The 22439-nt window shown below is 51.6% G+C and overlaps 9 protein-coding genes and 1 non-coding gene across 10 annotated transcripts; 4 read left to right on the top strand and 6 right to left on the bottom strand.

The window, feature by feature from the left end:
- Positions 1 to 352: 352 nt before the first annotated feature.
- BDZ83DRAFT_609359 (uncharacterized protein) lies at positions 353 to 2479 on the bottom strand. Its single transcript, XM_060507525.1, has 8 exons — positions 2308 to 2479; positions 2096 to 2231; positions 1841 to 2022; positions 1747 to 1783; positions 1628 to 1695; positions 1195 to 1577; positions 1065 to 1132; positions 353 to 1010 (listed from the first exon to the last, which is right to left on the bottom strand). The coding sequence occupies exons 1-8, from the start codon at positions 2392 to 2394 to the stop codon at positions 649 to 651; spliced, it is 1323 nt and encodes a 440-aa protein (XP_060368526.1). The 5' UTR covers positions 2395 to 2479; the 3' UTR covers positions 353 to 648.
- A 1287-nt stretch (positions 2480 to 3766) lies between these two features.
- On the bottom strand, positions 3767 to 5513 carry BDZ83DRAFT_717068 (general substrate transporter; the record flags this gene model as incomplete). Its single annotated transcript, XM_060511907.1, has 2 exons — positions 3767 to 5159; positions 5233 to 5513. 2 exons carry the CDS (start codon positions 5511 to 5513, stop codon positions 3767 to 3769), a joined length of 1674 nt encoding a protein of 557 aa, XP_060368525.1.
- Positions 5514 to 6815: 1302 nt separating this feature from the next.
- BDZ83DRAFT_728066 (uncharacterized protein) lies at positions 6816 to 7581 on the top strand (the record flags this gene model as incomplete). Its single annotated transcript, XM_060512797.1, has 3 exons — positions 6816 to 6845; positions 6876 to 7267; positions 7363 to 7581. 3 exons carry the CDS (start codon positions 6816 to 6818, stop codon positions 7478 to 7480), a joined length of 540 nt encoding a protein of 179 aa, XP_060368524.1. The 3' UTR covers positions 7481 to 7581.
- A 3053-nt stretch (positions 7582 to 10634) lies between these two features.
- Positions 10635 to 11880, bottom strand: BDZ83DRAFT_749171 (uncharacterized protein; the record flags this gene model as incomplete). The annotated part of the gene is made up of 5 exons (XM_060513730.1): positions 10635 to 11065; positions 11124 to 11212; positions 11275 to 11300; positions 11352 to 11800; positions 11856 to 11880. 5 exons carry the CDS (start codon positions 11878 to 11880, stop codon positions 10635 to 10637), a joined length of 1020 nt encoding a protein of 339 aa, XP_060368523.1.
- A 919-nt stretch (positions 11881 to 12799) lies between these two features.
- BDZ83DRAFT_t71 lies at positions 12800 to 12862 on the bottom strand. The gene has a single exon. It is a non-coding gene; the product is annotated as a tRNA-Lys (tRNA).
- Positions 12863 to 13288: 426 nt separating this feature from the next.
- Positions 13289 to 14497, bottom strand: BDZ83DRAFT_692929 (short chain dehydrogenase reductase). Its single transcript, XM_060511328.1, has 3 exons — positions 13685 to 14497; positions 13496 to 13627; positions 13289 to 13444 (listed from the first exon to the last, which is right to left on the bottom strand). Exons 1-3 carry the CDS (start codon positions 14340 to 14342, stop codon positions 13404 to 13406), a joined length of 831 nt encoding a protein of 276 aa, XP_060368522.1. The 5' UTR covers positions 14343 to 14497; the 3' UTR covers positions 13289 to 13403.
- A 386-nt stretch (positions 14498 to 14883) lies between these two features.
- On the bottom strand, positions 14884 to 16349 carry BDZ83DRAFT_738811 (chaperonin 10-like protein). Its single transcript, XM_060513030.1, has 4 exons — positions 16255 to 16349; positions 15917 to 16200; positions 15297 to 15858; positions 14884 to 15236 (listed from the first exon to the last, which is right to left on the bottom strand). The coding sequence occupies exons 1-4, from the start codon at positions 16264 to 16266 to the stop codon at positions 15000 to 15002; spliced, it is 1095 nt and encodes a 364-aa protein (XP_060368521.1). The 5' UTR covers positions 16267 to 16349; the 3' UTR covers positions 14884 to 14999.
- A 330-nt stretch (positions 16350 to 16679) lies between these two features.
- Positions 16680 to 17390, top strand: BDZ83DRAFT_570367 (phosphoribulokinase/uridine kinase; the record flags this gene model as incomplete). Its single annotated transcript, XM_060504296.1, has 1 exon — positions 16680 to 17390. One exon carries the CDS (start codon positions 16680 to 16682, stop codon positions 17388 to 17390), a length of 711 nt encoding a protein of 236 aa, XP_060368520.1.
- Positions 17391 to 17708: 318 nt separating this feature from the next.
- Positions 17709 to 18677, top strand: BDZ83DRAFT_648727 (short chain dehydrogenase; the record flags this gene model as incomplete). The annotated part of the gene is made up of 3 exons (XM_060510213.1): positions 17709 to 17885; positions 17951 to 18349; positions 18417 to 18677. The coding sequence occupies 3 exons, from the start codon at positions 17709 to 17711 to the stop codon at positions 18675 to 18677; spliced, it is 837 nt and encodes a 278-aa protein (XP_060368519.1).
- A 1133-nt stretch (positions 18678 to 19810) lies between these two features.
- On the top strand, positions 19811 to 21850 carry BDZ83DRAFT_728062 (hexose transporter). Its single transcript, XM_060512796.1, has 5 exons — positions 19811 to 20069; positions 20151 to 20465; positions 20522 to 20575; positions 20632 to 21007; positions 21067 to 21850. The coding sequence occupies exons 1-5, from the start codon at positions 19925 to 19927 to the stop codon at positions 21740 to 21742; spliced, it is 1566 nt and encodes a 521-aa protein (XP_060368518.1). The 5' UTR covers positions 19811 to 19924; the 3' UTR covers positions 21743 to 21850.
- The last annotated feature ends 589 nt before the right edge of the window (positions 21851 to 22439 follow it).

The raw sequence follows: 22439 nt of genomic DNA, 5'->3' as shown, positions 1-22439 counted from the left end.
TGGACAATATGCCTTCTACCCACAAGCTCAGGCCCGCATGTCCGAGGTTGGTGGCGCGATGCAAACAAAAAAGACGTAAACGTATCTAAACGACGTATGCTTCAAGCACACGGTGTAGAGACATGGTACATATTCAGCTGGTGACTTTGTAGTAGCAAAACGAATACTGCGTAAAATGTTTCTATGGACGCATCCCACATTGTACCTTCGTATCCGAGAACAGCACGCGATTGAATAACATGAACAATAATGAGACTCCCGTAATATGAGCGCATAAAGTGGCCAAGTAGTCACATCCGTCTTCAGCCCGCGATTCTTTAATTGAAGATTAAGTCTAAATCATAAATGATGTTGAAGACCGGAGGTCACCTGGATTTCCAATGCGATTGTGCAGTGACTGCAGCTTTGTAGTTGAGACACTCGGTTTGGTTTGATAAGTTGATTGAACAAAAGGTTGACAAGGCACTTGCCAGTGATCTCTTCATGATTATCCCGGTCAGTGAACAACACTTACACGAATGTACTACCTTTCAAAACTGCCTTGATTGTGGAAAGACATCTCAAGTATGATTGGTGTTCAAATTAGCATCAAGTCTAACAACACGCAATGAAGAATAGCCCTAATGATTACAAGTCCCTAAACCCCGATCACCTGATGACATTAACTCTTTCCTTCCCTTCATGGAGCAGAATGGCATCATCTGATTGTGGATGACCAAAGGTTGCGCTCCGAGGTGTATTAGGATCCATGACAGACCCGGCATTCGATTGCGTAATGTTTGAGGATAAAGTACCCGACTTCGAGGACTGTCTGCCCTTGGCGATGGGAGTTAGTTCCTCGTTCTGCACCTCACGCTTCGATTTACTTGACCCCGTGAGTGATTCCCGGGTATAAGTGACAAGTTTAGGGAAAAACCTCCACGCAAGCTGTCGGGCAGCAGGCATGCAGGCAACAAAGATCCCCACGCAGAGCTCTACATAGGACCAAATAATGCCCCAAAGGCACTCGGCTACATATTTGGGTCAGTTTTGGGGTTTCATCGTAGGACACTTGTGCAACATACCGGTGATGTTAAAGCTTGTAGCAAAGACCAGAAGACTTTTAATGCGTACAATGCTGACTGAAGTAAGGCTATTCTGATGTTAGACTGGAGCATAACAGTGCTGAGAACGTTACTCGAAGAAGAGACTTACAAAATGCCTACGCTGAACATCGCCATTACGCCGATTTTCTTCTTCAGCTCCATGTTAAGCTTGTACAGTTGCGTCGCAGGTAGAATCAGCATCCAGACATCGAGCGCAATGTTGAATGCGACGTGGGTCAAGCCGATTGTGTTGAGATCTGCGCAGTGGCCATCTTGCTCGCCATCCCAGCCGTTCCAATAGTGCTGGAATGGCTGGCATTGTACGAGGCTAAGCAAGATGTAGCCTCCCCCGAGAAGAAAATTGAATATCTGTGTGCACCAGAGAAGGGTTCTGAAGCCTTGAATGTTGAAGACTCGTATGTACAAGTATATCACCGATGCCTTTATGACTGCCAGTCCTGAGATGTAAAAGAGTTGGAGAACGAATAGAAGCTTGGGTTGACTTGTCAGATAGAATCCTAGAGGTTGAGCGAGATTCTTACTTTCAGAAACATTGTAATCTCATACGGCTGCAGTGTCCAGATATCCCGTCCTAAGCCATATCGCATCACTATTCAAAGTTGTTAGCCAAAGTATCTCAAATCTAACCGGAGGAACTTACTGGCGAAGATGATCGGTGGAAAAGGTATCAAAAACGCCTATATCCGTGTTAAAGCTGTATCTTTGGATGTGGAGCATTCGGTTGGCGTGCATACAAATGCGATACATATTGTGGTATCTTCCGCGCCCCAAGGTGCGAGACGCAAAAGCCTAGCCGACAAACGCATTGCCATGAAAACCACCGGCAGTATGAACAAGAATATTGTCGTGTATCGTGCCGTGCTCGTTCGATCAGTGAGGGGAAACCCGCATGACGACCATGTCAAGTTTGTAACAGCTAGATCATTGCATCAGTACCGATACTCCGGCACACGATCGCGTGTGTCGAATGGTGAATTCGACATACTTACCCAATGCTTCTTTTATGGTGCATGCATCTTTGACGCAGTCGCCAACAAGCCTGTTGAAAGTCGGATCGACACAAAGACATGTTTGATTCGAGATGGTACAAGATGACTGGGGAAGAGCCGAAAGAGCGCAGGATATCTCGAGAAAGAATGTTAGTATGGTCACACACCAAGGCCCTAAGAAACTCGTAGGAAGCTCGTGGGAAACTGCTCACAGCGCACTGAGGAGCATCAGCAATTGAGGCGGCTGACGCCAACCCTGCTAGCCCAATCAAGAGCAAAAAGAGGAAAGAAGCCTTCATGGTGCACTTCAAGGGTTTCCCTCTTGGTTTGCACCAGAGAACTCAATGGTCTTTGATTAGGCACTCTGAAACCTGTATTGTCGGTATCCCACATCGCATGCGTAGCAGCGTGGGATTCCCGGGTATTATACGATTCTACATAATCGACGGAAATGATACTAGCGTCTACTATCTTTTCGATGATGCCCACGGAATCCAGACCCAGAAGCCGGTCAACAAAAAACCACATCAGCGGCAAAGTCGATCACTCGAGATCGGCTTATGTGGTAAAGGGTGGGCAAAGGGCTTATGGGCGCTCCAGCTTGGGCGAGTAGGGGACGGCTGTCGACGCCAATGGGGGCGTTCTTGGTCTGGCGTTCACTGTTGAAAGAAAACAGGTCGCTTTCGTGCATGGCTATGGCTGCGTCGAGGACGATAATTGCGCCACAGGCGCAGCGTGGCTGGGAGGCCATGGTTGTCAATCTCGTCAGTAGCTCCTCGGACAACAAAAAACGCTTTTTGCATATCATCTCGATGGGCAGCATTTCGGTCCCTGTGGCTCATCGAGAGAGACAATGCTAACCTATTGAGGCTGGTCTTCGAGAGCGCAATCCGCTGGGTCTTATTACCGTGCAATGCCGTAAATGCTCCGTGGCCGCGGACATCGAGATCAGATCGCCGGACTTGGGTCCAGATTCGCCGAATAGCACGTCGTATCTAATGCGAGAAATCCGAAAGCACGTGGGGGACATCCATGCCCAATAGCGGGTTGAAACGAACTCGGAGCTACACTCCGATATGTACTTTATGTTTGTTTCAACAGCCAGCCTGTTGTGCTCGTCGTGTCACCTTAGGCAAGATAAGATTTCTTTTTGGACTCAGCCACCTGTAGTGTGCGTCTGCGATTTGGAAGACGTCCTGATTGATTCATTCAACAGATCATCCGCTCAGCGACGGGCTCAAGAATCTGAGTGTGTGCCCACCTTACTTTACTTCAATCCCTCCACAACACCATCCGAAGGTTCAAGCGTTAACCGTCAGAGGTTGAGATAAGACAAGGAGCGTCCCTGGATCTAATCAAGATATCAATCAATCTGCATATATCCGTGCCCCAGATCAAACATGCAAGAGCTTATCCGTGGAGTGAAATCAGTAGGGGTCAACTTTGAGAGTCCTAAGCGCTCATTCAATATGAGCCACACCATGTGATGAGCTGCGAACACGTCATTGGTCAGAACAAGATGCAGTATCGCCAAAGAAGAAAATAATGATTCGAGTGGTAAACCACGAAAGAATAAATTTGTAATCATGTCATTATTGGGTATATTGCATTCATTAGATACCCTTTTCAACCATCAGAAACCTTTCAGGCTTCTTCCATACACATGCTGTTCTAGACCTGAGCAGGCTTCTTCTCGGCGTGCTCAGACATTCCCTGGACACCCTCAGCAGCCTCCTGCTTCTCATTGTAGACAACATCCCTCGCCTCGGCATCAGCGTTACCGTGGAGACCAATTCTGTACCAGGGAAGCTCGAAGAGGCGGTCCATATCCTCAAGAGCACGACCAGAAGTCTCAGGAACAAAGAACCAAACCCAGGCACCACCAATGAGAGTGATGGCGGCGAACGACCAAAAGGTACCCATGGGCGAGATTCCGCCGACGGAGGTGGAAGCCAGCATGTTGGGAACGGCGCGGGAGTTGCCATACTGGTTGGCAAAGTGAAGAGTCATAGCCCACGAGGTGGCGAGGGCGCGGACACGGAGGGGGAACAGCTCAGCGGTGAGGAGGTACTGCATGGAGTTCCAGCCGAGGGCCCAACCGAAGCCGGAGACGTAGATCATGGCGATGGCGCCCTTGCTGACGCCGACCAGGTTGGAGGGGAGCTCAAAGGACTCGTCGACACCGAGCTTGGGGACGTGGGTGAGGAAGGAAGCAATGTAGACCATAGCAATGGCTTGCAGGGTGATACCCGTGAGCAGAGCGCGCTTGCGACCAATGACATCGACCAGGAACAGCGCACAACCGACAGCAGCGACGAGCTTGACGACACCGAAGACGGCGGTGATAAGAAGGGACTCGTTCTGACCCTCGATACCGAGGATCTTGAAGAGATCGGGAGCGTAGAGGGTGATGGAGCCGGCGCCGGACCATTGGGAGAGGAACTGGACCATGGTGGTGAGGTAGAGACGGTACAAGTTGCTGGGAACGAGGAAGAGCTCCTTGACCTTGCCGTACCAGGTCGTGCCCTTGGTAGCCTCGAGCTCCTCCTGGTGAGAGTGCTGAATGGCATAGATCTCACGGGTGACGTACTCGTGGTCGACGGGGAGGTGACGGAGGTGAGCCATGGTCTCGGTGGCCTCCTCAATCTTGCCCTGCTTAACGAGGAAGCGGGGGGACTCGAACTGGAAGAAGGTCAAGATGAAGATGATGCCGGCGAACATGATGTGCAGGGAGGTTGGCACGAGCCAGCGGTTGTGGGTGGTGTCACCGAGGTGAATCTGGCAGCCGTAGTTTGTGAAGTAGGCGAGCACGATACCAAGGTAGACGAAACCGGTGAAGACACAGGTGCAGAGACCACGGACGGAGGCCGGGGCGATCTCGGCGAGGTAGACGGGGCCGACGACGGGTGTCTGGCCGACACCGAGACCGGCGATGAAACGACCAGCATAGACGGCGCCGAGGTGTCCGTTGTTGGCCATGAAGATGGCAATACCGATGATCCAGATGACGCAGAGTTGACGGGTAGCCCAGATACGGCCGATCTTATCGCAAATGACGAAGGCACTGTACGTGGTATAAGTGGTTAGAAGGAGCTCTGTGAGCAGACTTTGAAGAGGGAATGTGCAGCCAAGCTTACAAGAGAGCACCAGCGACGGAACCGAGCTGAACCATGGCAGAGACGTTGGCCTTGATGTTGGTCTTCTCAGCAGCGCTGTATTGATCGTAGTGAATGAACTTTTGGAAATCCTTGGAGCCGAAGGCGCCAGAGATGAGACCCTCATCGACACCACGGGCCGCGCCCATGAGGCCGAAGGAGATGACTGCGAACCATAGTCGCCAGTTGAAGACGCCCTCGGGTTCACCGAGGTCGCCCAACTTGAAGATGTTGATGGGCTTTTTGACACCGCCGCCTGCCATTTTGACAGTATCTGATTTGTTCACACGAGGTATTCGAGATGGACAAGGAAGGGCTGGGAAGAGGTTCGTGGGCTTGAGGGTATGAACACGACGGTTGGGGAACAAGAGACGTGAGAAAGGAAAAGGAGCGGCTCATATTAATACCTAGATCTGAGGGGAGATGGAGGAGGAGGGCACACGTAGATCCATACCTCCCTCGTTCTACATCACACTAGATCCCATCTTCGCGTGGACCAACCCAACCCATCTCCCCCGTCCCCGCCCCAGAGAGAGATGACAGCCAGCGGCCAATGCGACCCCGTGGGAAAAGAAGGGTAGAGGATGCCGGGGTGGATGGGCTCCGACGACTGGCCAATCGCTCAACTTCCGTTCCACCATCGTGAAAAATTTACGAGGGGAAGGAATGAACGGATAGTATCCTTGTTACGAAACTAAGCAAGGGTGGCTTGAGATGGGGGGTACCAGTATGGGGATGAACATGGAGATGCGTGGGGAGGAGACCTGGCGAGCGGCGGCGGTCGAACAAGGTCGTGAAGTGGGCGGCAGCTTGCCCAAATCCGGCCATGCCAACCGCGCGCCGGGGGCGGGTTTGGGGTAGGTTGGGGAAGACTAGGGAGACTAAGAGCATAGGAAGACTGGGTAGCCCAGGAGGGCGAGAAGGCGGGAAGAAGGAAGATGGAAAGGCGACGAGGATAGTGCCGGCCAGATCTCCGTCGGTCTTTTCCAGCTCGTACTCACGAGAGCCGCTGTCTATTGTCCATCTTGACTGTGACCTTCGTCCACCTTCGTAGTTTTTCTCGGGCACACCTGTAACTGTGTCACCGCATAGGACCTATCTAACTATCCACTTTGATAATGCAATGGCAGAGTACACGTTATCCTCTCGGATCTTCGGCATGCTGAAAAAGGAAGGAAAATGTGTTGATGAATTACTCATTGCTGGGACGAGATATCACAATCTGAATCACAGCGAAGAACCGCCGAGTCGAATTGATGTAAGTGAAAGCTGACGGAAAAGCAGGAAAACAGGGACCAAGAAAAAAAGTGAATCAACGGAAAAACGCTCTGATACAAAACTCAAATTTCATAAGCGTTCACCTGCCCCTCAAAATACGAGGATAACCACTGTTTGACATCGGATGACTGGTTGGTTTAGCTCAAGGATGACCGTGGCTATGGGCAGCACGGTCTTCATGCCGCCCTCGTTCGCTTTCAAATTTCGACATACGTTGGACTAGCGAGGCAGCCTATACTTGCCTCAACCGACGCGTTGGGATCAAGAGGCTCCCGCAAGTTTCCGTAATGCAACACACCTACATGCCATTCCATGCAGTAAGTTTTCGTGAACTGCTCTATCATTAGCCAAATCGTCAGACGGAGCAACGCCGCTCGTTCCATGGCGCCCCGACGGCGTGCGCGAACGTTGATGGTGGTGGTCGGGACAAGAAATACGCCTCAAGTCTTGTTTGCGCCGGCAGGCTGCTGTCCCGCGTCGCTGGATTGGAACCAAGACTTTCCACCAAGGGCGATCAGCCAGCGCCAAGTGACGTGATGTCTCCCCCGGCTGGGCGTCTGGGCTCTGCCAAGAAGGAACCTGAAGAGCTGGCCAAGTCGGGCCTGGCGGCAGGGTTTACTAAAGTACCTTACTCAACGGCATCCAAAGTTGCGGTCCGGCTGACTGCTCGCGTGTCCTTGGCTCTCACTGTGAGACAGACTGCAGTAGTACACTACGCGACTACCTACCTAGACTGTGGGTGAGTCTGTGTGCGATGACTGCGTTGTTCTGTGTGTATGTGTATGTGTGTGTGAGTGTGAGCGGGCACTATTGTGCCACCCCTGGCTGATATAGGAGTTGGCTCCGCATTCTCCGCGCTTTGGGGTTTGGAGAAGATGAGATGGTCCAGATGAGCAACCATTTCCCCGCAACGCGCCGTTCTGGCATTGCAACCCTCCTCAAAGATATCTAGAAAAAATGGCTGCGATATGACTCGTCGACGGCCGATGCTTGCTAGTCTTGCTGACAAACGGATGAGCTCCAGGAGGAAGAGGGACCAAGAAGATGGAGAATAAGACTGGAGTATGGTGGCACGGTCTACGCAGAGGCGGCAAAGCCTACCGCGAAGAGGAGGGGGGAGATGAAATCCAAGACAAACCACTCGCAAAAGCCCCATCATCGGCCCATGATCCATGTCCAACAGGCCGTTTGCGCGCGTGGAACCCAACAAAAACACGCAAGATTTCCCCCCATCCCCATATCTCAAAGTGCTTGTTTCGTCGCTGGCTAAAGTGCTAACGCAAGCTGCCTTGCGTAAAGAACTGGATACCCGACATGTTCGCACTCCGCAAGCTCGCAGCTCGCCGCCGGCCGGTGGATCCTGAATGGACCGTTTCGGGCTTAAGTCGACGGGGCCAGCAACTGCCGCTCGGCCATCTTCCGTGAGGGCGAGGACGGCATGCGCCCGCGAGCCTCAAGGCCATTGTAGAATCGAGTCATCGCACCCCGGTCTGCTCCGGTTTATTGATACCTAGACGTGAAAAGATGCAAAGCGCCGCCAGAGCCAGAGCTCGGCCGGAGACTGGCCAATTCAGCCATTCAGCAGAACAGCTGTTAGTCAACTTAGCCTCCGACAAGGTCTGGCCCATCGGGGCTCGACCGACAATATTCGCCTCCCTGCTCGGTCTCACAGTGATTCTCGCTCTCTTTCTTTCTCATCTCCCTCGGCTCGGTGCCCATTCTTTTGTCTCCTCCCCTCACTTTGGCCAAACAAGATGGATCTCGTAGTGACCTTAACCCCGTAGAATAAGCTTACATGTCCGTCCTTGGCCAACCAGAGGCACGATAATCTGCGCCGTGATACTTTGATACACCTAGTGATTCGTGAGCTTTGGGGAAGATGCGGCGACAGCGCCAGGGTATCTCGGCCAGATTCCAAGTTTCCCAACCCCATTTTAGGGTACGGTCTTGGTATCAACCCCAGGTCCCCTTGATGGATCATGGGCCTCCTTTCAACCCCAAAGACCCCACGGAGAAAGCTTCCTTCAATGGGGACGGTATGGGGAAAACTGGAGTTGGAATATCTAAGCGCTCAACTTACAGCTCGCGTGAGGTCTTGACGCTTCCACACACACCAAGAAAGGAACAGGCAACACAGGACACAGACGCACACCATGATCTTAAATGGCACATTTCTCAATAACACGGGGCTTCTTGTCACCGCCGACGCGGACGGAGTCCACCCGTCAGGGTCGTCACATGGCGAAGGAAGCGGAGGAAGTCCAACAGGCATCTCCCAGCCACCCAGGATCAAGCATGCAACCTACAGGTTTACGGGGATTTCGCGTCTTGGTAAATTAGACCTCATACGATTATTTCACGCGGCAGCATGCCAACAAGAAGATTTTTAACTTTCTGAATGATGTTGGTCAAATCCTTTACCTGAGAAAATTTCCATCTTGGTCAAGAACTGAAGATCCTTCGTCAAAACTCACACCGGCTTCGGAGGGCAGAATAGAGAGCGAGTCCGACTGATCGACGGTTGCAACACTAATAGTGGCACTTACCAACGGTACCAGAAACCTGATTTGTACGCTCTCCCCGCGCAGATTCTTTGTGACCGCTCCCATGGGCCATCGGTCATGTAACACTCCATCCTTGGCGCCAAAGTCTCGCCCTTTCTCCGCGACGTGCCACTCCCCTGGAAATCCGTGAAAGATTACTGACCCACGGCCGACACGACTCACGACTTACTCATCTTTTGACCAACGACCTCCACATACCCTTCGTGCACGTGGTATAATGGCTCTCTCCAAAGGCGACCACCCACTCAGCGGCAAAAGCGTCGTTAAATGTTCTCAGCAGCATCATCTGCTCCGGGTCCCCGTCCACGCCACAAACCTCGCACGGGGCGTTAACGGTTTCCTGGTCCTCGGCGGACAACGTCACGATGTTCTTACACGAGCCGAAGAAGCACAAGCACTGCCCGCGGGCCGATGAGCAGACTTCGCGGCGTACCACCGCGACGTGGGCACCATTGCATCCGTCACGCGGAGTATTCCCGCTCACGGCGCTGATGCAGTTTGCGGAGGCGATCCACTGGATGCACATGACTGGTCCTGATAGTCTTTCGCTTCTTTCTTCCGTTGGATCTATGGCTGCTGCTGTGTGAGTGAGATCTGAACGTGATAATCAGTGCGTAGATGTCGTTTCCGAAATTTGCTTGGTGTATTGCAATTGAACTTGGGCGGGCAGGGGATGCTTGCTGATACTAGCCAACTAAATACCGCTCCCACTCTGTGACTCTCGCTGAACAGACTTTGAATTTGTATGTCAAACAGTAGTATCGTCTGTCATCTGAAGACCCAAGTCTCGACTCAATTGCCATCTTGTTTGTTTGATGATCAGTTTTGATGAACAACCAATGTCTTTGGTCGCAGCACATAGTAATTCGTGCACAACCGCCAAGTTTCGGTATCCTTTCTCCTTAGTTGGTTAGTTATGTTCTTCTGAAACAGAACATCGCATCCCTTTGAGCATCCGATGAAAGTCGACGTTCGTAAAAGAACGCCAAGAAACCTTGGCAACCGTCGTTCCAAGCCACTTGGCATCGCCAAGATGGACTCCAGCTAGAGCCTCAACTCCAATGACCCGCATCTACACTTCTCATTCAAATCGTCTGATGATATTTTTCCTCTTTTATCTAGACATCAACATCCCCCAGAAGGATGCTGCAGCGAGCACATCCTCCCGCAACCTAATCGAAACATGACATGAACCATTACCCCCGGCCCGCGGCCGCTATCTCGTCAATGAAAATGCCGTATAGCCGATCTAAAACGTGTCAATCTGTCAAGCAACCCGCGCTGCCGGAGTAATCCTCCACCACAAAATTCTCCGCAACCTGCCAACCTGCTCGCTTCCCCGGACCAGGCAAAGTGCCATGCCATGTTTCTCCTTCCTTCCCCATGGGCTATGACGGGGGTGGGATAAACGAATCACCCCCTCCGAGTTGAGGACCCTGGTTCTAGAAAACGCACGCCACTTATACCCCTTTGATCCGTGAACTGCGTGCTCGTTTGAGTGATGCTACCGCGCCGCCCCCAACGTTTCCCCAACGAGACCCTTTACCCCGTGCCGAGTTGCGTTCCCCCAAATTCCAAAAGAACTTCCCTTGCCCTTACCGTCCTGTCGTCGTCGTACCCCGCAAACTGCACCAGCTTCTCCACCGCCAGCTCTGCATACTTCTTACTTAACTCTTTCTCCCCCATGTTGCGGTATACCCCAGCAACTATGCCGTAGAACTCACCCGCCTGCGCTGTCAACCCTTCTCTCACCATGATATCCTCAAGCTCGTCGACCAGCTCCGCCACTAAAGATGACGAGCCTGCGAGGACCGGGTCCTCGAGTTCTGAGAAGATCTCCTGCAGCCGTCTACGGTAGGCATCGGAGATGGCCAGCACTTCGGGAGGGGAGCTACAGAGCGCGCAGGTGCAGTTGAACCCCCATTCTTGGAGGGCGTTTTGCCGGTCTTGGTGCAGCATGTTTAGCATCGAGTCTGTACCTGGCATTAGTCGTGTTCGGCTGGCTGCGCGGGACGGATTCAAGGTTCTCACAACTGATACTTAGTTCCTCGCCCGGTAGAATGTCTTTGTACGCCACAACTTCTAGCTCCAACGTCCGGGGCGAGAAGCGGGTGATTGCACTAGCTTTCGGTGAGCGTTCCATCTTTAAGTCGTCTGGAGTTTAAGATGAGTGCAGGCGTACTTTGGCTTACAAGCATGGTTAATTCTCTGCTTGATGTCAGTGAAGCTGGCACAAGGTGCTAGGGACTAGCCACCTACCGCGACATCTGGAAACAGTCCAAAATGGGCAACGTTATTGAAACTTGCGCCAAATGTATTTGTTCGGATAATATCTTCCAGGACATGGCCCCCTGTGCTCCTAGAGAGATCGAATACCCTTTGCTGATCCTCTATCGGCAGCCGAATGAAGCCCTCTTCCAGCACCCAAAGAGCCTGCATCCAGCTAATCGACTCAGATACTTGCGCCAATCTCATAATGACAGGATGCTCCCTCAAGATGACCTCTCCTGCGCTAATGCGGATGTTTGCGACGGCTCCTAAACCTTTATCCGGTATTGTCTCAACTTCGAAGGGGAGTGGGTCGGCCGACTCAAGTGAAGGTTGAACATTGGCCCGTTGGGAGTCGTTATCCTCAACGAGACTGACATCGCCGGCTGCAACCTCTGGGCTTGTGATGATGAGAAGACCTTTGTTCCCCCGAAAGTCTTCTTTGATGAAAGCGCAGTGTTGTAGTGTCTTGTTTGTCTTTGGACCGACACATACCGGCTCTTGCGTCCATGGGTGCCATTCTGTGACCCGGACAACCTTCTCCGAACTATGCCTCAATGGGCATTGTTGTTCAAACTTGGCACTGATCAGTGGACTAGGAACGAGCCAAGAGCATTGGGTATCGACATTATTGTTGAGAGGAGTTGACGAAACAGTAGTCGTAACCACCAAAAGGCAACTGCAAGGCCAAATGATAAGCGAAGACAACCCCATCGTGATCACAAAGACAGAACAGATGAAAACCAGAGGGAAAAGGCTGTCCTCGAAACAACATGATCTTAAGGAAAGTTTTATGTCAGCCAAGCAATGGGAGCCTCGCCACCACCATTATAACCGACCAATCGAGATAGTTGCCGCTGCCGCCTTCCTTTGCGAAACAAACGTGGCATTTAGGCTCAACCCGCGATACTGCAACCCCTCGGGACGATCGTTTTCTCGGCGCAGGATCTCGCTAGGCTGAGATGGCTCCCGCTTTCTGCGTTTCTGCAAGGGCCGGAGCGTCAACCGCCGCGATGCCAAGTTGTGCCAAGATGCTTGGTATTTTGGAGAAAGGCGTCGCGTGGCACCTTTTCTTAGCTGGGCTAGGCAAAACTTATGACATGGAGGGGAACCCTGCAGCCATGGCGAAGTTTGAACAATTTCTTGGAGGTAAGCGAGTCTTATTGGGTTCCTCAATGATGAGGCCAAAGCCATGGAGGAGGGGATGGTCTGTGGTGATTGAGGATGAGTATCACCAAAAAGGACAGCCAACATCAGTGAGGTTCAATTTAGCCGGCTTTATCCAAGCCTACTCGCTTTACTTCGAAGATGACAGAGTTTGGTAGAGGAAGAAACAGCAAAAAAGGATGATTGCTAGTTCAATCGCTGACGGGAATTGAGCCCGACGTGGCTGGTTACTGTTAACTATATATCCGGTGATATTCAGGATGGGCATCCAATGCTTACGGGTCGAACCCACAACCTTGAGATTAAGAGTCTCACGCTCTACCGATTGAGCTAGCCGGGCAATTGATGCGGTCGATGAAGATTAATCGGGCGGATTGAAGCTCATGGATTCCAGTTTGTGCGTGGGGTGAGGGTACGATCCACATTCAACACCAAGGGTACCCATCGTGGGCCTTCCGGACGACCCGGGCCTCGGCGGGTCAGGGTGCGGGCCCTCTTTCGGGACGGCATTTTGACTTGCTCGGCCCGCTCTAATACTGTCTTGGAGCGCTTTACGACGTGTCGTAATGTCGGAAAACCACTTGGTCCTACGCTCAGTGTCTCTTTTGCAGGAGAGAAGGGCGGAACTCCGATAACCAATCTCATGATCAACACATTTCCAGAAGGCTTACCGTATTACGAGACTAAAGATAGACACCAGGTCATAAGATGGCTCGGTTGTGTAAGCCGTGGTAATTTATTCACTTTCATGTGAAGACGGTGGATTAACATAGAATGTTTCGACCTCTTCCGAGTAGTATAAGATCCCGGAATGGAGTGTTTTGAGTTATGAAAATTGTTCAAGTAAGTGGCTTACTTCTCTAGCTCATCTAAAGCCTACGGCAAAGTGTATCCGCCATCAATAACCATATTTGCGCCTAGTTCTGTTAGTTAATTTGACAGAATGATATGAAATCAAGGGGAAATACCTGTCATGTAACTACTCGCACCACTGGCAAGATATACATACGATCCTTTCAGTTCCGCAGGCTCGCAGAGTCGACCACCTGGAATCATGGAGAACCACTTCTTCCTCCACTCCTCGGGATGCACCGAAAGCACTATTAAAGTCAGATTTTCGTCACTCCATAGACTCAAGGCATCGAGATTGAACTTACTGTCCGTTGCAATGAAACCAGGCGACACGCAGTTCACTCTCGCAAAGTCAACCCACTCGACAGACAACGACTTGGCCAAGTGCACCACGGCTGCCTTACTAGCATTATACGCCGCCTGCTTCTGCGGAACGTTCACCAAGATGGCGGAAACCGAAGCCGTGAAGATGATGCTTCCTCGGCCATCACTCCCACCCTTCAACTGCCTTTCAAAGACCTTGGCGGCAGCTTGCGCAGTCCAGAAAGCCCCGTGAAAATTGACGTCCAGCATATCACGGAACTTATCCTCTGGGTATTCGATGGCGGGGATGTGGTCCGCGATTCCGGCATTAGCCACGACAACATCGAGCTTGCCCCCTCCAACTTCCTTTGTCGCCGTCTCAATGACGGATTCCACTTCCGCCCTGTTGCGGACGTTGCATTTGTACGCCTTGACAAGCACACCGTTGCCTGATTCAGATAGTTTGGCGGCCGTGGCATCGGCTTCTGCGGGGTCGGTGCTGGTGTATGTGATTGCGACCTTGGCGCCGGCCTCAGCGAGTCCGCGGGCGACTTCTAAGCCGATGCCTCGGGTTCCGCCGGTGACCACGGCTGTCTTGCCGGACAGGTCAAAATGCGCGATGACGGGCGCTGCCGGGTTCGGATGGCTTGGAAGAACCATTTTGGATTCCTGGTTGCGACTAAGGAACCGAGATACAGTTTGGTGGGTTGATGGCAAGGATGGAAATGTAATGTGATGGCCTGGCTATTGTTCGTTGGCCAGCTAGAAGCTACATCCAGGAGATTTGTACCGAAAAAGCTATGGGAACTAGAGACTTGAAAGCCCTTTGAGTCTACCGGCGAATGAGGCCGACGGTCGACAGGCTTCCACAGCGGGAGGGGCCATTTCGTTGCGGGGAAGATGCTGCACTCCGGGCGCCTGTGACCCCGGCCGCCCCTCCACCTAAAGGAGGGTAGCTGAGAACCTACTGAGGTTAGTACATGACAAGTGACCACCGATCTGTAGGAAGAGGGGAGTCTGTCCGCATTGCTTGGAGTAGGTAGTACGAGGTATGAGAAACTTTCTCAGATAGTTTTCCGGATAGACTGGTGGTAAAGGGCAGTAGAATATGAGAATTGTTCACTGGTCACCTCATGCCCTCGTTCATCGCTGACGTAGGATTTTGTAGTGTGTGCAAAAGTTTTAGCAGTGACAGTGATATGAGGACTGGATCCATTCTTTCGAATCTTATATATCACCCAAAACGCAGTAGGCTCTAGAGCGTTTGACGTGAATACTCGATCTATATTTTCGTTGCTATCTCAATAGAAGATCGATTCATTTGGGTACACCTTCTATGACTACTTTGAGAGTGTTCTCTTTGGCCTGCCTCACAACCTCGAACGCCTCAAGAGCTTCCTCAAATTTGTAGCGATGCGTGATCAACTTCCTTGGATGAACCTTTCCACTGGCAACGAGACTAACAGCCTCAGGATAGCATCCTGTCTGGTATCGGATTGACCCTTTGATAGTCAAAGCTCGGATACAAGCTGTCGTAATGGGAAATACGATGTTCTAGTTTCATATCAGCAAAGCGTGTTCGAATATCTGGTAGTCATGCATTGGAGAACGGACCTCTTTCCCCATACCAGCTTGAACAAAAGTCCCGCCCTTCTTCGCGGCGAAGACGCCAGCCTGGATACACTGCTCCGCGCCAGTGCACTCCAGAACAACATCAGCCCCTTCCCCGAGAGCATAATCTCGCACAATTTTCTCCCCAATGGCGCGAGCAGCATCAACAGGATCCTCAGGAGTGTCAGGAAGCTTCTTCGAGACGTAGACATCGTCGGCAGCGAACTCCTTCGCAAATTGGGCGCGAGACTCAGATACGTCAACGCCAATGACCTTTGCTGCCCCATACGCCTTGGCAACAGCCTGACACAAAACACCAATGGGTCCGCAGCCAAATACGAGGACTGTCTGGCCGCCTTTCAGCTCCGCCACTTTGCAAATTTGGACAGCGACTGCAACTGGCTCTACCAACGCCCCGTCTTCAGAAGACATGTGCTCCGGGATCGGGTAAGTGTAATCACTGGCGACAATGTAATACTTCTGCAGCGTGCCGTCCCAAGGAGGCGTTGCCGCAAAGACTGTATCTGCGCATAAGTTGTATGAACCTGAACGACAGTAATCGCAGCTATGGAAATTGTTAGAAGCGGTTACTTGCCTGCGCTGAGGATTGGGAAGAAGCTCACTGCCGACACGGAACACCTGGCTCTATGGCTACGCGGTCGCCAACTTTGACATTCTTGACCTTGCTTCCGACCTCAACAATGGTTCCCGAGCTTTCATGGCCTAGAACGATGGGCGATTCTAGGATGAAGTCACCAATGCGGCCTCGTTGCCAGTAGTGGACATCGCTTCCGCAGATACCTGTCTGCTCGATGTGAACTCGGACGTCGCGTTCATCGCGAAGTGCTGGAACATTGCGGTTCTCGAATGAGACGTTCTTGACAGAATGAAGCACGAAAGCAGGGTTCTGTGCAGGGTATCAGCGAGATGAAGGGGGCGAGGTCAGTTAAGAGGTACATACAATTTCGGACATTTCGGGTTGATTACTTGCAAGGATTAGATACGTGAGACCGATATAACCTTCAATGATCTAGAATTCTTCAACCATCTTTTAGTGTTCAGTCTGGCGACCACCTTAATGTGTGCGAAGGTGAAGCATGGGCCATGGCCGTGACGTCGAGGACGGGGTGGGACCGCCGTGCGGGGCCGGACAGTGAATCGAATTCGGGCGACAGTAGTCCGATGAGCATTGAGCGCTGAACAGGTAGAGTCCAGATTATCAGAAGTACTCTGCCTACTTCAGAGACTTTTTTTTGCTGAAAGTTTAGTCCAAGTTCTGGACTCTACTGATAGAGGTCATTATTTTCTAGGCTCGTTGTGTCCGGGAAGTCAACATTCCCCCGACTTAGCAGCGTCTACAGACTGCACATCGTGTTCTGCACAAGCATGGAGTCTACATACTATACCCTTGTTCAGCGTATCATCTCTAGATGGGCTGAGAAGAAGCGCACATCATTCGACACCTCTAATGCGCACCCCCGCCTCATCATCGCTCTCGCAGGGCCACCGGGCTCCGGGAAGACAACCATTGCCCAGAAAGTCGTCTCCGCCATCAACACCTCCGCGGAACCCCACCCAAATTCCATTGTTCTATCTGCGGACGGCTTTCATCTACCCCTTGAAAGTCTCCGGGCGCTTCCTAACGCGGCGGAAGCAATCGCCCGCCGCGGGGCCCCATGGACCTTTGACGGCCAAGCCATCGTCGACCTCGTCCGGCAGTTGCGGGCTTCAGCAGGCCTGCGACCCGTCCTTGCACCAACCTTTGATCACAAGGTCAAGAATCCGGTTCCCGACGGCTTTACGGTAGAGGCGGATGTTCAAGTTTGCATTGTTGAGGGGAATTACTTGCTCGTGGACCAAGAGCCCTGGAACCAGATTACAGATCTGGTAGATGAACGGTGGCTTGTGAGAGTTGAGCCCACACTGGCACGGAGTCGAGTTGCGGTGCGGCATATTGCAGCTGGTATTGAAGACAATATGGAAAGAGCTCTTTTCAGGGCAGAGAGTAATGACATGGTCAATGGAGAATTCGTTGACAGGCACAGTCAGGGTAGATACGACGTATTGATCGACAGCATAGAAGAGTTACCCAATTGAGGAGCATCTGAAACCGAATTCTCGCGACAAGCTGGACCAGCCAACTGGAGTTAAGGGTGACAGAAACCCGGCAATTTTTCTCCCCTAGTACCCGGAGAACCTTGCCGAAGGCGACACTAACTTTTCTAAGCCCGCATAGTAGCTACTTCTTGACGACCAAGAGGAAATGAACGAAAAGGCTGCGATAGGAGCCAGGTATTTGAACATCTTTCATGGACGGCTTAAGCTGAAGGAATTCTGTCACTAACGGTATCAGAACTTCTAATCATCCTTTCTTCCGATCAACCTCTGCTTCTATCCACCCATCAGTCAAGTAACATGGCAACAAACGGCTCCATAAATGGGACGAAAAAGTCCATCAGAGCCCCCAACCCGCCTATCGAGGATAGCGTCTTCAAACAGTTCCGCCTAGATGAAAGAACGGTAATCATCACTGGTGGAGCAGGCGGCATAGGATCAGAGATCGCCAGGGGCCTCGCCGAAGCCGGTGCCAACGTATTCCGAACCTCATCTACCCTTCAGTCTGGTACACATATGGCTAACACGGACACCATCTACAGATCGCCATTTGGTACAACAGCTCTAAAGCCGCTGTATCCATTGCCTCAACCATTGCAAAGGAATTTGGAGTCAAGACAAAGGCTTATCAAGTCGATGTCACCAGCTATCCTGCCGTCGAGGCAGCAGTGGCGGAAGCGGTCAAGGACTTTGGCCGTCTGGATGTCATGATTGCCAACGCCGGGATCCCGTCCAAAGCCGGGGGCCTTGACGACAAGGTTGAGGACTGGGATCGCGTGCGTGCAGTCGACTTTGACGGCGCGTACTATTGCATGAGGGCGGCTGGGCTCGTGTTCCGCGAGCAGAAGCGGGGCGTGGGCATCATCACTGCATCCATGAGTGGTCACGCTGCGAACGTACCGCAAGAGCAGAGCTGCTACAATGCATGCAAGGCAGGAACAGTAAGATCATACCATGTTCTTGAGAGCACCCGATGAAGGCATTTTGGCTGACACTGAAGACTTCTAGATTCACCTGGCGCGGTCTTTAGCCGTTGAGTGGGCCAAGTGGGGAGGACGCATCAACTCGGTGTCTCCTGGTTACATCGATACCGTCATCTCGGGTGATTGTCCCTTTGAGATGAAGGAAGAGTGGTTTAGTTTGACACCGCTGCGCAGAGATGCTGACCCGAGGGAGTTGAAGGGCGTTTACCTCTACCTAGCGAGTGATGCTAGTTCCTACACAACTGGGGCTGATTTCATCGTGGATGGTGGTTACACGGCACGATGATCCAAGATAGCTTAATACATTGAGTCTCATTAACGAAAACTTCAGCTACTGTGACTACCATAGGCTTCTGTCGTTGAACCTTCCGATTAGGGGTGATACCGACTTATATGAAAATGACTCTTTTCCCCTTGAACTCGCCTATGAACAATCTCGAAAGGAAGTGAAACTAGAATAATACTAGAGACGGACGTACTCGCACTATCTTGCACTTGAGGGGATAGAATCAGTTGGTAAGTAGCACACATTCCGTTTTTGGGGTCAAGGCTATATGCTAAGTCAACCACACAAACGACTTTCTTTTACGTATTGTTTTCTTTGATCTTATATTTGATGACCTTCTCTCAATATATCGCTATCGGCCTTCTACTCATCACGTCCTTCACTTTGATTCACATTGACATTGACTATGATTTCTCAATGGGGGTTGGTTGACGCAATACTTCATCTCCATAGCCAAATTAGATGTCACAATCGAGAAGATAGCGGCTTCGACAAGTCCGAGGCTATCGAGCCGAAATCCGACCAAACAAATCCTTGATATTTTCCTAAATCTGCTATTCTTGAAGCTGCAAGCATCTTGCAACCCGGTTCAAGCTCGTTATCGCCCCATGATCGAGAGATCCCGGCTGGCGGCCCCCATCCACCCTCGCCAGAATTCCTTACCTACGACGGCGGCGCGTCATTACCGGGCAAAGCTGTCCGAACTTGGACTTGGCAACAGTGCCGCAACTCACCAATAGCGCTTGTCACTCTTCGTCCACTAACTCCTTGACATCCCGCTAGTGCAGGGTGACAGTCGTCCGTCATCCCCACACTTTACCAACCGCACGCCAGCTTGCTCGTAATGCGACGTACAAGCATGACTCGCGTGACATTATGGATGCGATGCAGCACAGCTTGAGTGATGCAACAGTCGATTACCCCATGGGCGAATCTCCCCGTATTTTCAACGACCCATTTACCACGTTATGTGGGGTAAACGAGCATGCGAAGGATTGCCGGACACGGTATTCATAGGTTCCGGCTGCTTGGGAACTATCTTGTTTGCGTACGAAATGCTCCGCGACAAGTTGATCACCAGGCCCCATGGGCTTCCTTCGTCCAGGTGCATGTATAAAGCTCTTGCGGGTCCCGTCGCGAGCTATCATCAACTTGTTGTTGCCCTGCCATATCCTGTCCACACATCGTCCCTCAAGATATCTCGGTGCTAGTCAATGTTGCAAAAGCGACCTCGGAAATAAGCCACCATGAAGGACGAGCAGATTGTCGGCGCCGCCTTGGCTGAAGTTCTTCCAAAGACAGACAGATACTGGTTTCAACAGCCGCATTTGCTCAGATTGAATCTGCTACTTTTGATTCCTCTACTGTCCTCTTCAGTTGCAGGTTACGATGGTAAGCGCGAAGAAAATTCTCAAATCCCTCCTTTCGGTGTACTCAACAGCTGCTAATACCACATCTTTACATTGCATGTAGGCTCCTTGATGAACGGCCTCCAATCCCTTCAACAATGGCGAGAATACTTTGGACATCCGGCCGGCGTAAGGCTGGGAGTTGTGAACGCAGCGCAATCCATCGGATCCGTCCTAGCCCTGCCTATTGTGGGATATCTGGCGGATCGCTTCGGCAGGAAGCCCGTTCTCCTGTCTGGCATTATCCTCATCATCGTCGCCACAATAATCCAGTCCACCTCAATCAACCTACCCATGTTCATCATCTCGCGGCTAGTCGTCGGCTTCGGCGGCATGTTTGTCGTTCATCCGAGTCCGATGCTCATTGCTGAATTAGCCTGTAAGCACCCGGAACAAGATAAGATGAAGAACCTTGCACTGACGGATGACGAAAAGACCCGACGCATCGTGGAAAGTACACTTCAGCTTATTGGACTATGTATTATCTTGGTACGTGAAACCCCCAGGTTCAGATGACTTCCGACAACTTATCCAAACCTTGATAGGTGCGATCTTGGCCTCCTGGACCACTTTTGGCTGCCAAGACTACCAAAGCGAGTGGGCATGGCGAGTACCCTCTATCCTTCAAGCCGGCTTCCCACTGGTGCAGCTGTGCTTCTATGCGTGGGTCCCAGAGTCGCCCAGATGGCTGGTAGCACGAGAAAGAACTACAGAAGCAGCCGCAATTCTCGCAAAGTATCATTCAGGGATTTATGTCCCATCCGAAGGCCACACGCCCCTCGTCCGCCGTGAAGTGGCCGAAATTGTCCAGACAATCCAGCAAGAAAAGTCTGCAGAGACGACGGGCTGGATGGCGCTGGTGTCTACGCCTGGCAATCGCAAGAGGACGCTGATTGCAGTTTGTGTGGGAGCTTTTGCCCAGTAAGTGCCTTTCAGTAGAATTTTTCAAAATACTGTTTTGCTGATGTGTTATTCCGTAGGTGGAATGGCATTGGCGTAGTCTCGTACTATCTTACACTTGTGCTCAACACCGTCGGCATCACGGACACCTTCACACAAACCTTGATCAACGGTCTCCTTCAGATCTTCAATTTCGCTGCCGCTTTAAGCGCTGCCTTCCTCGTCGACCGGCTCGGCCGTCGGACTCTATTCCTTTGGTCAGGGGCAGGCATGCTGGTGAGCTACATTGTCTGGACAGCCTGCTCAGCTGTCAACACAGATACCGGGTCCAAATCCGCCGGAATTGTTGTTGTCGTCTGCCTCTTTACCTTCTACTTCCACTACGACATCGCTTACACCCCACTCCTGATGGGATATCCGACCGAAATCTTTCCGTACTCTCTACGTTCCAAAGGCATTGCAGTTGAGCTGTTCGCAATCTACGGTTCACTGATCATCGCGGCATTTGTCAATCCCATCGGTCTACAGAACATTGGGTGGCGTTATTACATTGTCTTCTGTTGCTTTTTAGTAGTATTCTTCGTTGTTACGTGGGTCTTGTTCCCAGAGACCAAGGGGCACAGCCTGGAAGAGATTGCGGTGATTTTCGACGGGCCCCAGGCAGTGGAAAACTTCGAGGATGCCTCTGAGTCGAAGGAAGAGAAAATACTTGCCAAAGGCGGACTCCACGATATTGTACACAAGGAGGAGGCATAGTCTACGTTCACCTTACATGCACATGTGGCCTATGGGGCGCGGATAGCTCTGAATAATGATCAAGCGAAAGACATCGCATTTGTAAATTTGATTTCAAAAGCGAACAGGTCAATACTCGTTGAGGCATAAAGAGACCTGTCAATTTGATTGCCATTCATGGAATAGATCTCAAGACCTTTAAGAATCACGCCAATAAGCTGTCATTAAATTTGCTCGTTCGCTCCGGCGTTAGGAAGTTAGTTTCCTCCATAATTTAGAGGTCTACTTCTCTCCATTAGATCGACTGAGTGTAGGCTAGGCGCATAGAACACGCGTTCCGCAAACCGTCCCGAATGACAGTTCTGTCAGCCATTCTCAACAGCCGACTAACACCGGACGGAGCTCGTCCGTGCAAGGATTGCATTGCCCCCTGATCGCGATCAGATGGTGCTGTGGATCACCGCAGCGCAAGCGTGCGGAGAAGAAAGGGCGGGGTTTCACTTGGAGCTCATTGCAGTTGGAGGCCAACCTCATCTCACCCCATGCACGCCAGACCAACACTTCCTCAATTCTTCGCCTGTTCCTACATGTTATGTCATGACGTCCTCAGATACGGACTATACTCGCCCTGAGTCTTCCCAACCGGCCCCTGTTCAATCGTCCCGAACAATTACGGCTCCCCGGCTTGGATCGCGATCTGAACCCAGAGACCACTTTC

The sequence above is a fragment of the Colletotrichum acutatum genome (genome assembly GCF_030867785.1).
Source record: "Colletotrichum acutatum strain CBS 112980 chromosome Unknown BDZ83scaffold_17, whole genome shotgun sequence".
NCBI lineage: Eukaryota > Fungi > Ascomycota > Sordariomycetes > Glomerellales > Glomerellaceae > Colletotrichum > Colletotrichum acutatum.
Note: the sequence above shows the minus strand (reverse complement) of the source record. Positions and strands in the feature narration are given on the sequence as shown.